At 48.4% G+C, this 13471-nt stretch overlaps 1 protein-coding gene and 1 long non-coding RNA gene across 9 annotated transcripts in view; one reads left to right on the forward strand and one right to left on the reverse strand.

Annotated features, from left to right (window-relative positions):
• Spata13 (spermatogenesis associated 13) overlaps nt 1-13471 on the forward strand; it is a 142031-nt gene that overhangs the window by 62765 nt on the left and 65795 nt on the right. For 7 of the 8 annotated variants that reach the window (XM_016004923.3, XM_016004922.3, XM_042284970.2 and 4 more), the window contains one exon: nt 930-2618. In XM_016004923.3, coding sequence (XP_015860409.3) covers nt 1071-2618 — 1548 coding nt within the window. In that variant the 5' untranslated portion in view covers nt 930-1070. Of the gene's footprint in view, nt 1-929; nt 2619-11810; nt 12936-13471 lie in introns of those variants that run through there. The other variant, XM_076545139.1, reaches the window with a different exon arrangement.
• On the reverse strand, nt 5158-6384 carry LOC143267401 (uncharacterized). Its single transcript, XR_013042452.1, has 2 exons — nt 6290-6384; nt 5158-5963 (listed from the first exon to the last, which is right to left on the reverse strand). It is a non-coding gene; the product is annotated as an uncharacterized LOC143267401 (long non-coding RNA).

Raw genomic sequence — 13471 nt, forward strand, 5'->3', positions numbered from 1 at the left:
CAGGGGGAATGGGTGCAGGTGTGCATAGGGGTCTGGATGTGCAGGGGGAATGGGCGCAGGTGTGCATAGGGGTCTGGGTGTGCAGGGGGAATGGGTGCAGGTGTGCATAGGGGTCTGGGTGTGCAGGGGGAATGGGTGCAGGTGTGCATAGGGGTCTGGGTGTGCAGGGGGAATGGGCGTAGGTGTGCATAGGGGTCTGGGTGTGCAGGGGGAATGGGTGCAGGTGTGCATAGGGGTCTGGATGTGCAGGGGGAATGGGTGCAGGTGTGCATAGGGGTCTGGGTGTGCAGGGGGAATGGGCATAGGTGTGCAGAGGGGTTTGGATGTAAGAGGCAAGAAAGTATTTTATTCAGATGCCTGTGTCTGAGTTTCTGATACTCCCGTGTGTCTCTTCACATCACTTGGTGGACAGGTAGGCCTTTCTGGGTGTCTTCTGCACAGAGCCTTTCCTCAAGCTTCCCTGGCTTGAGTCCCTGTGACACTGTGTGGGTCTCTCGCTGGGGTTCTGAGGTATGTTATAGCCTTCTTTAGACACTTGACCTCTGTCAGAATTCCCAGGAGTCCACTAACCCAGCCCTGCTCATTGAGGTGCTGCCTTGCAGGCTGCTGTTGCAGCAGGCATGCTTGGAAGAGAACAAGCTCTCGCCATTTCTGTTCCAGCATTCTCTCAGGATTTCAGGAGTTTGCCATCATGTTGAATGTACATTCCTAGCTGTCTTTTTCATTTATCTTTTTTGGAATATATATTTGCATTCCTCCCATTCCTGCTTTGATGACAAGTCAATTTTAAAGTAATTCTTAATGAATCAGCCTTGTCCTGGGGTGTTCCTCTACCTTCCATTAGCAGTTGTTAGGTTGAATGATCAGCCTCGATAGAGGCGCCCTCCTTGGGGACAATGGCTAAATGCTGGCTTTGTTTTGTGCTGCAGGCAATAGCTGTGACTACGGATCCAGATGGACACAGCAGATATGAAAGCCAGGCTGGCGTCCTTGGAGATGAAGGTCTGGAGCTGGGACCCCCGGTCACAGGCGTGAATGGGGGTCTGAACCAGGCTGCCCACCCCAAGACCATGACAACAGCCCAGGGTGGCCATGGGCAGGGTGCCACAGCCACTAGTTCAGCCTCCAACCTGAAGGCCCCCAACATGGTGACATCCTCAGCATGTCAGAATGGAGGCTGCAAGGGCAGCCCAAGCGGTGAGCCTGAAGCTGCGGAAACCAGGCTCAGCCCTTCCAAGCTGGTGCGTCTTTTCTCGGGGAGTCGGAAGAGGATGAGTACCCACTCTGAGAGGCCTCGCTCCGTGGTCCTGGTGGGGAATTCCTCCACGTGGAATGCCTTGGCCTCCTTCCGTAAAATGGGATCTTTTAAAAGACTGAAATCCTCCGTCCTTCAGGGAATTCAGAACCGGGAGGGGGCAGATGTTTCCAAGGAAGAACCAGCAGGAGACTCAGGAAGGGCTGCTCCCAATGGCACCATCGCCATCCTGGGAAAGGGCCTAGGCAGGTGCCCATCCTTGGGGCCTACAGGGGATGGGGCCGGTTCTGACTGCTCGGACCCTGAGGACACAGAGGACGCCTTCCAGAGAAGCACGCACCGCTCACGCAGCATTCGCAGGGCCTATGGCCTGGGCCGCATCAGCCTGCTGGATCTGGGGCGGCAGCCAGCACCGGAGCCCGCCCTGTGCGAGATCCATGTGAGCGACCCTGAGCCCAGTGGCGCTGTGCCTCTACCACGCAGAAGTAAGAGCATCGACAGCTTGAGTGTCCTGAAGAACTCCTTCAAGCGCAAGTCCGCATCCAACCTCACAGAACTGTCGGGTGACAGGCAGATTCCCCCCAGGACCCTGAGCAGCTCATCCACTGACTCCGAGAAGCCAGGCGGGTCCCAGAGAAGGACCAGACGCTGGAGGAGCCCCATCCGGGCCAAAGACTTCGACCGGGTCTTAAGACTGGTTAGCAACGTCAAGGATGCAGCCTGGAAGAGGGAGGCCCCCAGGAGTGCAGCCCCTAGCCCAGATTCCGATCCAGGGGATGTGAACCCACCACTGGGGCCACGCAGCAAGCTACACGATGACTACTCACGCCGTACCAGCAGCAGTGTGGAGCCAGATGCCAGGCGGGGTGGCCCTTTGTCCACACCCTGTGTTCCCCCACCATGCACTGCCACACCCAGCGCAGCCCAAGAACCCCACCTGGATGTGGACACCGCAGTATTTCCCCTGGAAACCAAAAGTGCTCAGCCCCTGGGAAATGACGAACCTCGAGCCGGCAGCCCCTCACCGAGTCTCACAGACCCAGAAGGGTTGGGCCAAGCCTCCAATGAGGCAGCTGCAGGCAGCCGGCTTCCCTTGGACCCTCTGCAGCTTGCCACCCCTCTGAGGCCCACCACGCCCAAGCCCCAGAGCCCCCAGAGCCCAGGGAGTACTAAATGCCCCAGTAGTCTAAGTGTGATGTCCCTCAGCTCAGCGGAGAGTGAAGAAAGGACAGAGGATGCTGCCCACAGGCAGCTAGGACCCACATCCCTCCAGGATGCTGTGCGAACTGCGGCGGGTGATGAGGGAGGAGAAAGTCAGGACGGCTCTTTTCCGGTCGCCAATCCGGAAGAGAGGAAGGAGGAGGTAAGGGTCCAGGTGGAGTCCCTCTGGTGGCTGACAGTGTCAAGATGGTGCTTGTCTAGTATTGCTCCACCATTCACCCAGGGATTTCCAGGGACTACTGGTTCTGTCTGTGCGGAGTAATCATGTTGAATTTCAGACGAGGTAGAAGTTACTGAGTTAGTTCACTTAGTTCTGGAGTGCTTTCTGGATGTACCTCAGTGGTAGGTGCTTACTTGGCATGTACAAGGTCCTAGGTTTGATCCCCAGCACCATACTTCCCCAAAAGGTAAACTTTTATCTCACTTAAATAGAATTGCTAGTGAATATGATTCCTTGATGTCGTGTTTACCATATGACTCATTGAAGAGATATTTATTGAGTACCTACGATGTGCTGCTCGGTTCTGGGGATAAGGAATTAATGTGGCCATTAGAGTTTCTCAGAGTTTTCACATTTTGAAACCATCTCATTGCCCCTGTACCATCTGTGTATTTTAAATTGTTGCTGTATCTTTTCCAGCAGAGTCCTTGTAAACACAGGTCTTTGTGTTAGAGAACATTACACGTCTTGAATCTTTTATTTCCTAGGAGTGAATTAGAAATGTGAGGCTCGGTACCTGTCAAACCCAGGATGATGCTTCTTCAAAAGGATTTTAATGATGGCCATTGTACTTATTTTTAGGGTAGAGCTTCCAGCAGCTCATGGATCGGATCTGCATGTAGCTGTCAGAGCTACAAGAGCAATGTTCCTTTCACATCCTGTCAGTTTGCCTTCACTGTACAAGGCTCACTTTATAAGAACGTTCAGTAATATCCCCTTACAGAGCCCGAAGTGTGTCCACGTGTGTATATTGTAAAGTGTTCTTTGCATGTATTCCTAGACTACGTTACAGCTGTGAACTGGTGCTTGGAATAAGAAATTAGGCCCTAGGAAATGTTCTTTCCCACTAAGTCCTGGAGAGGGCCAGCAGATGACTGGTTACACAGATGAAAAGTTTGCACACAGAGGCCAGGGCAGCTTGTGGATTAGCTGTTATACATTTACTGAGATGAGCTCTTGCTCAGTAGCCCAGGCTGGAAAGTCACAGTCCCAGGTGCAGGGATTATTGATGTGTACCACAGTTCCATGCCTGGCAAATATCTATTTTTGACCTTTGCTGTCCAGAGATATCTAGATCATAGGGCCTTCTGGAAAGGATCTAGAAAGTGAAATTGCTACAGTGTGCTTGGGGGAGATCCAAACCAGCTTTAAGGGTACCCTACCAGCAGAAGTGCAGCTATTTACTCTCTAGGCCTGAGGGCCAATCTGTCTGTCAGTGCTGTCCAGTATGGAAGATGATTTTCTCATTTGCATACTTAAAAAAGACGTGTGGATCCCTTGCAGGACACAGGCAGCCCTAGGAAGTAGTCCCAACTCTGCTGACTTTGGGGTTTTTTTATGGGCCTAAAGTTTTATTCAGTCCTGAGCATGCTTGCCAGTTTTGCATCTGTACTACATGCCCAGGCCACTGGCTGGGTGTGGTTGCACACACGTGTAATCTCAGTGCCTGGATGGAGGCAGGAGGACTGTGAATCCAACACCATTCTGTTATATAGCATGACTGCCTCAACCAAGAGTTTTATTTTGCTGATGATTGTACTGGCCGAGATCAAAGACTGGGCAGTCATATTAGTTTGGCCCTCTGAACAAGGGTTCCATATTGTGGCAGGAATCCATGTCAGTGGCTGAACACATCTCCAGATTGGAGGCAGAAAGAGAAGGGGTGCCACATAATCCCTATCAAGGACATTCCCCGTGTGACCTAAGGACCTCCCACTAGAGTCTCCTAATACTTTTGCCCCAGGAACTAAGCTTTAACTTTGGGTCTTTGGAAGACATTGGACATCCAAATTAGCTTTTATGAGACATTCTTTCCTGCAGACACTCGTGCCCATATTTTGGAGACCCGTCACTGCAATAGAGGATTTTCGTAAGTCTAGCAGGTTCTATCTGTTAAAGGTAGGATCCTGGGGCTGAGGTAGAGGGCTTCCTTCCCATGCTGAGTGTGATCTCCAGGACTATATAAACCCAGCATGGTGTCACGTGCCCTGTAATCTCATCCCTTGAGAGGTAGAGACAGGAGGATCAGAAGTTTAAGGTAAATCTCACCTACATGTAGCTTTGGCTGCATGGAACCCTGTCTCAAAGCAAAACAAAGCACAAAATAATTTGGAGGAACATTTAAATGTCTTAACCAGATTGCTGTAAGAAGTTCTGTGGGGGCGGGGGGGGGGGGAGTGGGAGGGGTAATGCTGCTGTCATTTGCAAACCACGGTCTCATTCTGCCACCTGGTGGTGAGTCTTGGTAAAGAACAGTTCTGGGTTGGACATGACCGTGAAAACTATTCCTCTTTTAAAAATGCCATTCAGAAGCTATGTGTACTGGCACAGATCTGTAACCCCAAGGAGGCAGAGGCAGAATTTTGAGTTCAAGGCCAACCTGAGCTGCATAGTAAGTTCTGTCTCAAAAAGACACACACACACACACACACACACACACACACACACACACACACACAAGTTCAAGACATAGGGCTGTCACTCTCTGGTAGAATTCTTCCCTAGCACTTGCCAGGCTATGAGTTCCATCCTTGAATTTTGGAGATAAAGGCCTTCTGACATTATTTGTTAACTTTGTTCCTCGTTCCCTAGAATGGTGCAGGATTCTGGTTCTCTGAAAGAGCAACAAGTGCTCTTAAGCATTGAGTCATTTCTCCAGCCACTGCCCCTCAAATCTTTTTGTATATAACACTGCATTATACTTCTGCAAGAGGTTGAGAAAATTTTCAAATTATTAGATTGGTCTCACATTAATTTTTTTTAGTGAGACAGTGTCTAGTTTATTCCAGGCTGACCTTGAACTCACTGTAAAACCTTGAACTTCTGACCCTCCTGCCTCCACCTCCCAAGTGCTGGGATGACGTTAGTTTCGGGCACTGGCACTGCACCTGTTTCTGTAGTGCTAGTCCCTGAAATGAACAGCTTCACCCATACAAGGCAAGCTCCCTGCTGCTACCACCCCAGTCAGTCCTTGGTAGGAGCTGAGTCCCAGGATATCCTAACAGTGATGTCTTCCATTCAGTATGTTTTGAATCTAACAGGTGCAAGAGACTGAAGTCAGGTAAAGCCCAATAAGGCATAAATGACACTGAGATGTATGTGAGAATCCTCTAGCATGGAATAAATTCCACAAGAGACACTATAACGAAGAGTCATGGGTCTCACCCACTTCTACAAAATTGGTCCCAGTAGTTGCAGACTTGATAAGGGTGACCACACTTGACTGGAGGGTGCTGTCGTCTGGGTAGGTTATGTTGATCTCTGTTACTGAAAAGAACAGAGAGGAGTGTCATTTGGTTGATGTAGTGGAAGAACTCAGGTGATGATGTAGTAGCTATGGTCAGGTCACCCACACTCTCAGCCTCTATGCAGAGAATCTGTATTACCCGGTGAACACTGAGGAGCCAGGAACGTGTGTGAACAAGGAGACAAAGCCAGGTTCGGAGCTCTGGGGAAGAGATTCAGAAGGAAGGGCCCCACAAGGGAAGTTGCCAGTTGATACCAAAAAAGCCTGAAGGTGACAAGGTGAGGCGAGAGTGGACAGGAACTCAAGACTGAGCGTAGTGAATAAAAGTCCAGAGGGAGAAAAGCACCTGAGAGCTGGCCACATATCCTGTCTGTCAACACCTGCTGTGTGCCAGATATGGGGCTGCAGAGATTTCATTGTTAGTTTACTACACGGTTCGCCAGTTGATTACCATGGCAGCACCTGGGAGGCTGGGCTAGATGGATCACTGAATTCCGGATCAGCTTGGGCTGCATAGTGAGTTCCAGGCTTGCCTGGGCTACAGAGTGAGGCCCCGTCTCCAAAGAATAAAAACTGAAAATGGTAGAGAGTGAGTGCTCTTCTGGAGAGGCTGCTGTCTTAGGGTTTTATTGCTGTGAAGAGACACCATGACCACAGCAGCTCTTATAAAGGAAGACATTTCAATGGGGCTGGCTTACAGTTTTACCGTCAGGAAGCCTGGCAGCATGGAGGCAGACCTGGTGCTGGAGAAGGAGCTGAGAGCTCCAGATCGGCAGATGGCAGGAAGGAGACACACAGGCCAGGCTTGAGCTTCTGAGACCTCAGAGCCCACCCCCTAGTGACACACTTTCTCCAACAAAGCCACACCTACTCCAACAAGACCACACCTCCTAATAGTGCCAGTCCCTATGAGCCTATGGGGCCATCTTCATTCAAGCTACCACAGATACAAAACACCACAAAGTTAGAATTAATAAGTGAGACAAAAGGAGCAAAAATGGGGAGGCACTTGAAGTGGGGCCCCGGCATGTTGAAGGCCTAGCTACTGGAGAGTGCTGGACATTCTGGGCTGACTAGGAGAAGAGGTGGATGTGTTATCTCAACCCCAGCCCTGCCTCTAACCGGCCGGTGGGGGTTGGGGGCTGTAACCAGTTCCTCCACACAGGCTGCTGTGACATTAACCTGGGCCTGACCATTCCCTAACACAGGCTACCGTGAGGTTAACCTTAGCCTGTCACACAGCCTGCTGTGAGGTTAACCCTGGGCTAACGGGTCCCTCCACACAAACTGTTGTGAAGGTAAGTAGAGTAACAGATGTTTAGCACATCTAGCTTACTGTGTCTTATCAGAGGCTTGCTTGCACCTGCGGGTGCCAGGTGACTAAACTGCTGTGCTTGGGGACCTACAGATGGGCTAGCTAACTCTCGTGCAGGTGGATGGGCGGAGGAATGGAAGATAAGGTTGGTCAATAGGTCTGGATATGATTAGAAAGGACCTGGCTGGGAGCTATGGACTTGCACTTTACCCTGCAGGCATTGAGGAGCCAGGGAGGGTGTGAGCAGGGGCAGCAGGGGGAACCTGTGGAGTCAGGCTTGACTGAACCAGCTTTGTAGAGGAGCTGTAGCCCTCCCGAGTCTAGTCCTGCATGTAGGGGAGGAGGTCACGGGACTGCAAAGTCACTTGGCAGTTTCTAGGTGAGTGTTTATGGGCACAGAGGGTCGGTGATGCTTTGTGCCACGTGGGAAGTGCTTTGGGTTTGGATGCCACCCATCCAACAAGCCGCAAGTTCGCAGGCTGGGAAGCAAAAGGAAGGGCTTGTTGGGCGCTGCACGTAGCCTGCTGCTAAAATAAAATGTCCCTCCCACTTAGAGCAATAGAATTGTCCAGCAGGGGAAGGGAGAAAATTCAAGTGAATTTTCAGCTTGAATGAATGAATGACTCTGGGGTCTTCAGCTGCTGCTGCTTCTTCTACGAAGTTCAGCGGAAGTACTGGAGAACCTGGAGAGTCCTGGGATGCTGCTTCTGGGAGATTTTAATGGCTTAGAAGTTATTTCACACAAGCATTCCTATAACCAGGAGGTTGACGTTATAGCTATAGAAAGGAATGTAGCTGGTCTTTTCAGGGAACTGAACATGGTAGTGCATGCATGTAACCCCAGCACTCAAGGCTGAGGCAGGAGGATTGCCATAAATTTTAGGACAGTTTGCTTACATATGGAGACTCTGCCCTGCAGCCTCTATCCCTACCCCACCCCACGCCCCCCAAAAAGAAAAAGAAAACAAGGAAAGGGTTATTTGCAGAAACACAAAGTTAGACATTCATATCCTGGGTCCGTGTGAAGCAGCCCTTTGTTTGTGTAATTGAGTCATTTTCCAACTCGGTCTTTTCAAAAGTTGTTTCCATCCACTCTGAGGAGTTCTTTGCTTGTTATTACACACAAAGACGTTCTTTCCACAGCGACAGGTTTCACAGAGTTCTGATGGACCCTTAGTGTCTGACTAACTGGGACTCCATGAACTTACAGACACTTCTAAACTGGGAATGATGGCACAGGCCAGAGGCTCATGGGAGGCCAACCTGGACTACATAGTGAGTTCCTGGCCCAGCCTGGGCTGCACGTGAGACCCTGTCTCAAGAAAAAAATAAAAACAACTTTCTAAGACTCGTTCTAAAAGCTGAAATCTGAAGAAATGCCAGGGTGCGTATGGTGGTCGGGCTCCCCTTGGCTTATTTCTAGAGTAGTTTATATTTAGTGAAATGTCATCGAAGAGGATGTGTGCCCTTTGAGAACTCCAGGGGCAAGCCTGTGGCGAGCAGCAGGCCCTGAACTCATGAAGATGGGAGAATCCTTTGAGCCCATGAGTCATAGGCCAACCAGAAGCATAGGGGAGACCTCATTTCTAAACAAATAAACCTCAGAAAAAAAATGACAGGGGAAGGCAGAGGGGTCAAAATCCCACAGCTGCTTTCCTGAGCACAAGCCCCATCCCACCTCTTCAAGTTTACACTTACTTATGGAGTAAATGACTTTTTGTTTCTTTGTTTATTTCTGAGACAGGGTTTCTCTGTGTAGCTTTGGAGGCTGTCCTGGAACTCGCTCTGTAGACCAGGCTGGCCTCGAACACACAGAGATCCGCATGCCTCTGCCTCTCAAGTGCTGGGATTAAAGGTGTGTGCCCCCACCGCCCAGTCCTGGAGTAAATGTTTTCATTTGGTGCGTGGATGCTGTGTAATAATCGTAGCACGGTAACAAGCTGTTTCCATTGCCTTTTCCCATTTTATTGTTTTTTCTTTTATTGTTTGTTTAGTTTTTTGAGACAGGGTCCTGATTTGAACTCCCGACCCTCCTGCTACCACACCTACCCTTTTAGGGGGAGAAGAGAGCAGTATTTTGCTATGTTACTCAGGCTGGCTTCAAGCTCTTTGATTCAGGTGCTTCTCCCACCCCAGCCTCCTGACTCTCCTGACTAACTGGGACCACTGTTGACTGCACCAGGCCCAGGGCACTGAACCCAGCTTAAAAGGTGTTTTTCATCACTGAGTAAAGTTACTTTTTTCTCTCTCTCCAATCTACAGGTTAGATAAAGGTCATTTACTCTGCCTCGGAGTCATGTCCCTACCCCAGCATATCATATTAATGTTATGAGTAGCATTAATAAACTTTCTAGTAATTAATATTAATAAACTTAAGCATTCTAGTGCTTATGAAAACCTGGGCTAGGATATGGCTCAGAATTTGAGTGCTTTGTCTAGCACCTGCCAGGTCCTCAGCACTGAAAAGAATATAAGATAATCACATTAGGGGGCTGGAGAGGTAGCCCAGTGGTTAAGAACATGTATTGTTCTTGCAGAGGACTTGAGTTCGATTCCCAGCACCCCCACCAGGTAGCTCACAGCCATCTGTAACTCCAGTTCCAGGGGCCCCCAGACATACATGAAGGCAAACACCAATGCCATAAAATAAATAATTTAAAAAAATCATTGGACATAGATATAAAACTCATACACATGCACACCAACACCATGTTGCTTCAAATGCCTTGTTGATTAATTTTCATTGAGGGAATAAAGTACACAGACTGAGCAACCCTAATCTAAATGTTTGAAAGCCAGAATATTCCACATTCCAGTACTTGTTAAGCACTGATATGATCATACAAGTGAAACTGTTTTGTGCACAAAATTGTTAAAAAAGAAAAAAAAATAGCCCATAAATTACCGTTGGGCCATGATAGAGGCGTATGTGAAACAATAGGGAATTTTGCTTTTAGACTTGGAGCCTGTGTGGTATGGGTTTATATTGCTTTGATAAAGACTGTGACCAAAAGCATGTTGGGGAGGAAAGGGTTTATTTCACCTCTCAGCAGACAGTCCATCATGAAGGGAAGTCAAGGCAGGAACCAGGAGGCAGGAACCAGGAGGCAGGAACCGAAGCAGAGGCTGTGAAGGAACACTGCTTACTAGCTTACTCCTCATGGCTTGTTCACTATTCTGTCTTGTACACTCCAGAACTGTCTGTTCAGGGGTGGCACTGCCCACAGTGTGCCAGGTCCCCCCACATCAATCATTAATCAATAAAATGACCTACAGACTTGCCTACAGTCAATCTGATTTTTCTCAGCTGAGGTTCCTCTTCCCAAATAACTCTAGCTTTCGACAAGTTGATTAAAAAACAAAACAAAACAAACAACAACAACAACAACAAAAAAAAAACTAACCAGGACAAGCAAACCCATCCCTGCAAACTCTCTTTATTTGCATGCAAATACTCTAAAATCCAAAAATAATCTTGTATAAACTGAGGACATGACTGCTCCAAGGTATGATTGAGGGGGAAGGTTTTTATTGTAGATGTGAGGGAGAGATCAGCTAGGGGCATCTGGAAGAGTTCAGAGCAGAGAGAGAGGAGGCAGTGATCATGACCAGCAGACCAAACCAGGCCAGGAGAAGAGAGAGCTAGAGTGAGGGAGAGTGAGAGAGGAAGAGAAAGAGACAAGCCAGAAAGAAGGGGTCAAGAGAGGAAAACAAAGAGAGAACACATGGTTGGTTATGAGGGACTGAGAAACTGGGGGAGGAAGTATGAGCTGAGAAGTTTAGGGTAGGGAGCCAGGTGGGAAGAACCATGGGTGCTTGTTATACTGACTGAGCCTGGAGGCTAGGCTACATACCGTGCACTCTGGTGTGCTAATGGGCACCACAGGTCGCCATTTGTCCCCAGTTTCTTTTGGGCCTAACAAATCTGAAATGCTCTGATCCTAGGGTAAAGATACTCAAGTGATAATTTTAAATAGGGATTTGGATTGTTGTAAGGAGTAAGGCTTCACCTCCAACTTCATTTTGCCGAAGGGGGGAAGCACTGGACCGATGTCATAAGCTCCTTGGCTTTTTCAGGTAGATTCTCCCTAGTGCTTTCCTCTGGGGTGGTCAGGAAGATTAACTATGGAAGCATGTGTTCGGGCATTCAGGCAGGGAGACTTTGTGCCCTCCAAATCACTGAAAAGCAACCTATGGGTCTCAACCCCTTTGGGGGTCCCGTATCAAATATTCTGCATAACAGGTATTTATATTGCAATTCATAACAGTAGCAGAGTTACGGTTATTAGTAGCAATGAAAATAATTTTGTACTTGCGGTCACCACAACGTGATGAACTGTGTTAAAGGATCATAGCATTAGGAAGAGCCACTGCAGTAAAGGGTTTTCCCTTTCTGTTCCATCTCCTTGGGTGTAGCTCAAGTCCTAACCTTGTCCAGGCCTGTGGTTCTCCAGGAGCATTCTGGGAATTAAGCTTGATGCAGTGTGCATTTTCAGAAACCTATATCTCCATCAGAGGTTTTTTTTGTTGTTTTGTGTTTTGTTTTGTTTTTCAATCTTCACAAAGTATCTTTAATTTCATTACCTGTTATATTTTCTTCTGAATTCCCCTGCTGTCTTAGTTAGCTAGACTTGCCTAGCAAGGGATATGCAGCGGATGGCTAAAACAACAGTTAGTACCTCACAGGGCTGGGAAACCACAAGTTTGGAGTCAAAGGGTGTCAGAATCACAATCTCTACAAGGCGCAGGGAAGAACCTCCGCTGCCCTCTCCAGCTTCCTGTGACAGTGACAATCTCTGGCCTGTAAAGGTGTCATTCCTTGGCTGGGGATAGAGTTCAGTTGGTAGAATTCCTGCCTAGCACACTTTAATACCAAGAGTTGGGAAGTGTGGACAGAAATATCAGAAGGTCAAGGTCATCCTCAGTTACAGGTCAAGACTGAAGCTAACTTGGGCTGCATAAAACCCTCCTTCCTGATAGATAAATCACAGCAGGCTCTATCCGGTCTTCGAGAGCTTGCTTCCTTTGTGTTTGTCTCTGAAATTTCCTCTGTGTGTAAAGTCAACAGCTGGTTTAGCGCCCACCTAATCCAGGGTGAGTCCATTCTAATGTGAACACTTCTACAGAGCACACTCACAGATGCGCAGAGTAGGTAGGACTCTACCTGTCTTGGGGTACTTGTCAGCTACCCCGTATGTCTGGCTCTTGAGTAGATGCTATCACTCCAGGTTCTTTGAAGCATTTTTCTTTTTAATCTCCAGTTAATAATTTCCTGTCACAGAAACGTTTCAAGGAAACGGTTTATATTAGTTTGTACAGTCTTGCATTTCTGTAACTGAAAGAAAAGTCCCGTATAGGAAGCAAATCCTGCTCACTGACTAGGAAAGCCACTTCAGAAGAGTTCAGAAAAGCGAGAGTTAAAAAGGGCAGTCCCCAGAGTGCAAGGTCTGTTTACAAAGGTTTATGGCTTGGGTGTAACTTGGTCATTCAAGCTGCAGAGCCTTGGAGACTTGAGTTGAGCCTGCTGGATTGGATCAGGCGGAGCGCTGCGTGGCCCATATAGGGCCCTGATCATAGCTTTTAAAAGACTTGAGCAACTCTGGAAAACATGAATGTGGTCAACTGCCTGTTCCTCCAGTGTGTGTGTGGGCAGCCCCTGCCCATGGCTAAGTCTCAGGTAGGTTCTCAACCTGGAGAGAAGGACACTTGCTGGAGTGTGTGTTTAAAGTTCTGAGAATGAGTCCATTAACCTACATTCTCCGGAGTGAACCTGGACAGTACTCCAGAAGCATAAAAGTTCTGCTTAAAATAAAATATTTTTGTTTAGAACCAGCTGTGAGCAGAGTCCTTGCCTAGCCTACCTAGCCTGTGTAAGGGTTCTGGTTGGTCTGTAGGTAGCCACATCCACATTGGCTTTGGAAGGGATCTGTCTGCTTTTGGCTGAGGAGCAGCATTTGACTGTGAGCTCACAAGAGGATTCTTTGCGGCTTCTTCTGAAATGGATGTTTCAGCTGGATGTGATATTTTGTAGCTAGATGTTGGGATCCCTGGGACATTTTGGTTCCTTTTAGAGGGTGGCTGCTCTTGTATCTTCCGTGGAGCTGTAAAACACTGAAGTCCTTACAGTTGGATTTCTCTTGTGCCGCCTGTATGCAGACAGTAGCTGGCACAGAAGTGTGCCAGGAATACCTGCTAGGCTGCTTTGGCTGTGCC

Source organism: Peromyscus maniculatus, chromosome 9 (assembly GCF_049852395.1).
Source record: "Peromyscus maniculatus bairdii isolate BWxNUB_F1_BW_parent chromosome 9, HU_Pman_BW_mat_3.1, whole genome shotgun sequence".
NCBI lineage: Eukaryota > Metazoa > Chordata > Mammalia > Rodentia > Cricetidae > Peromyscus > Peromyscus maniculatus.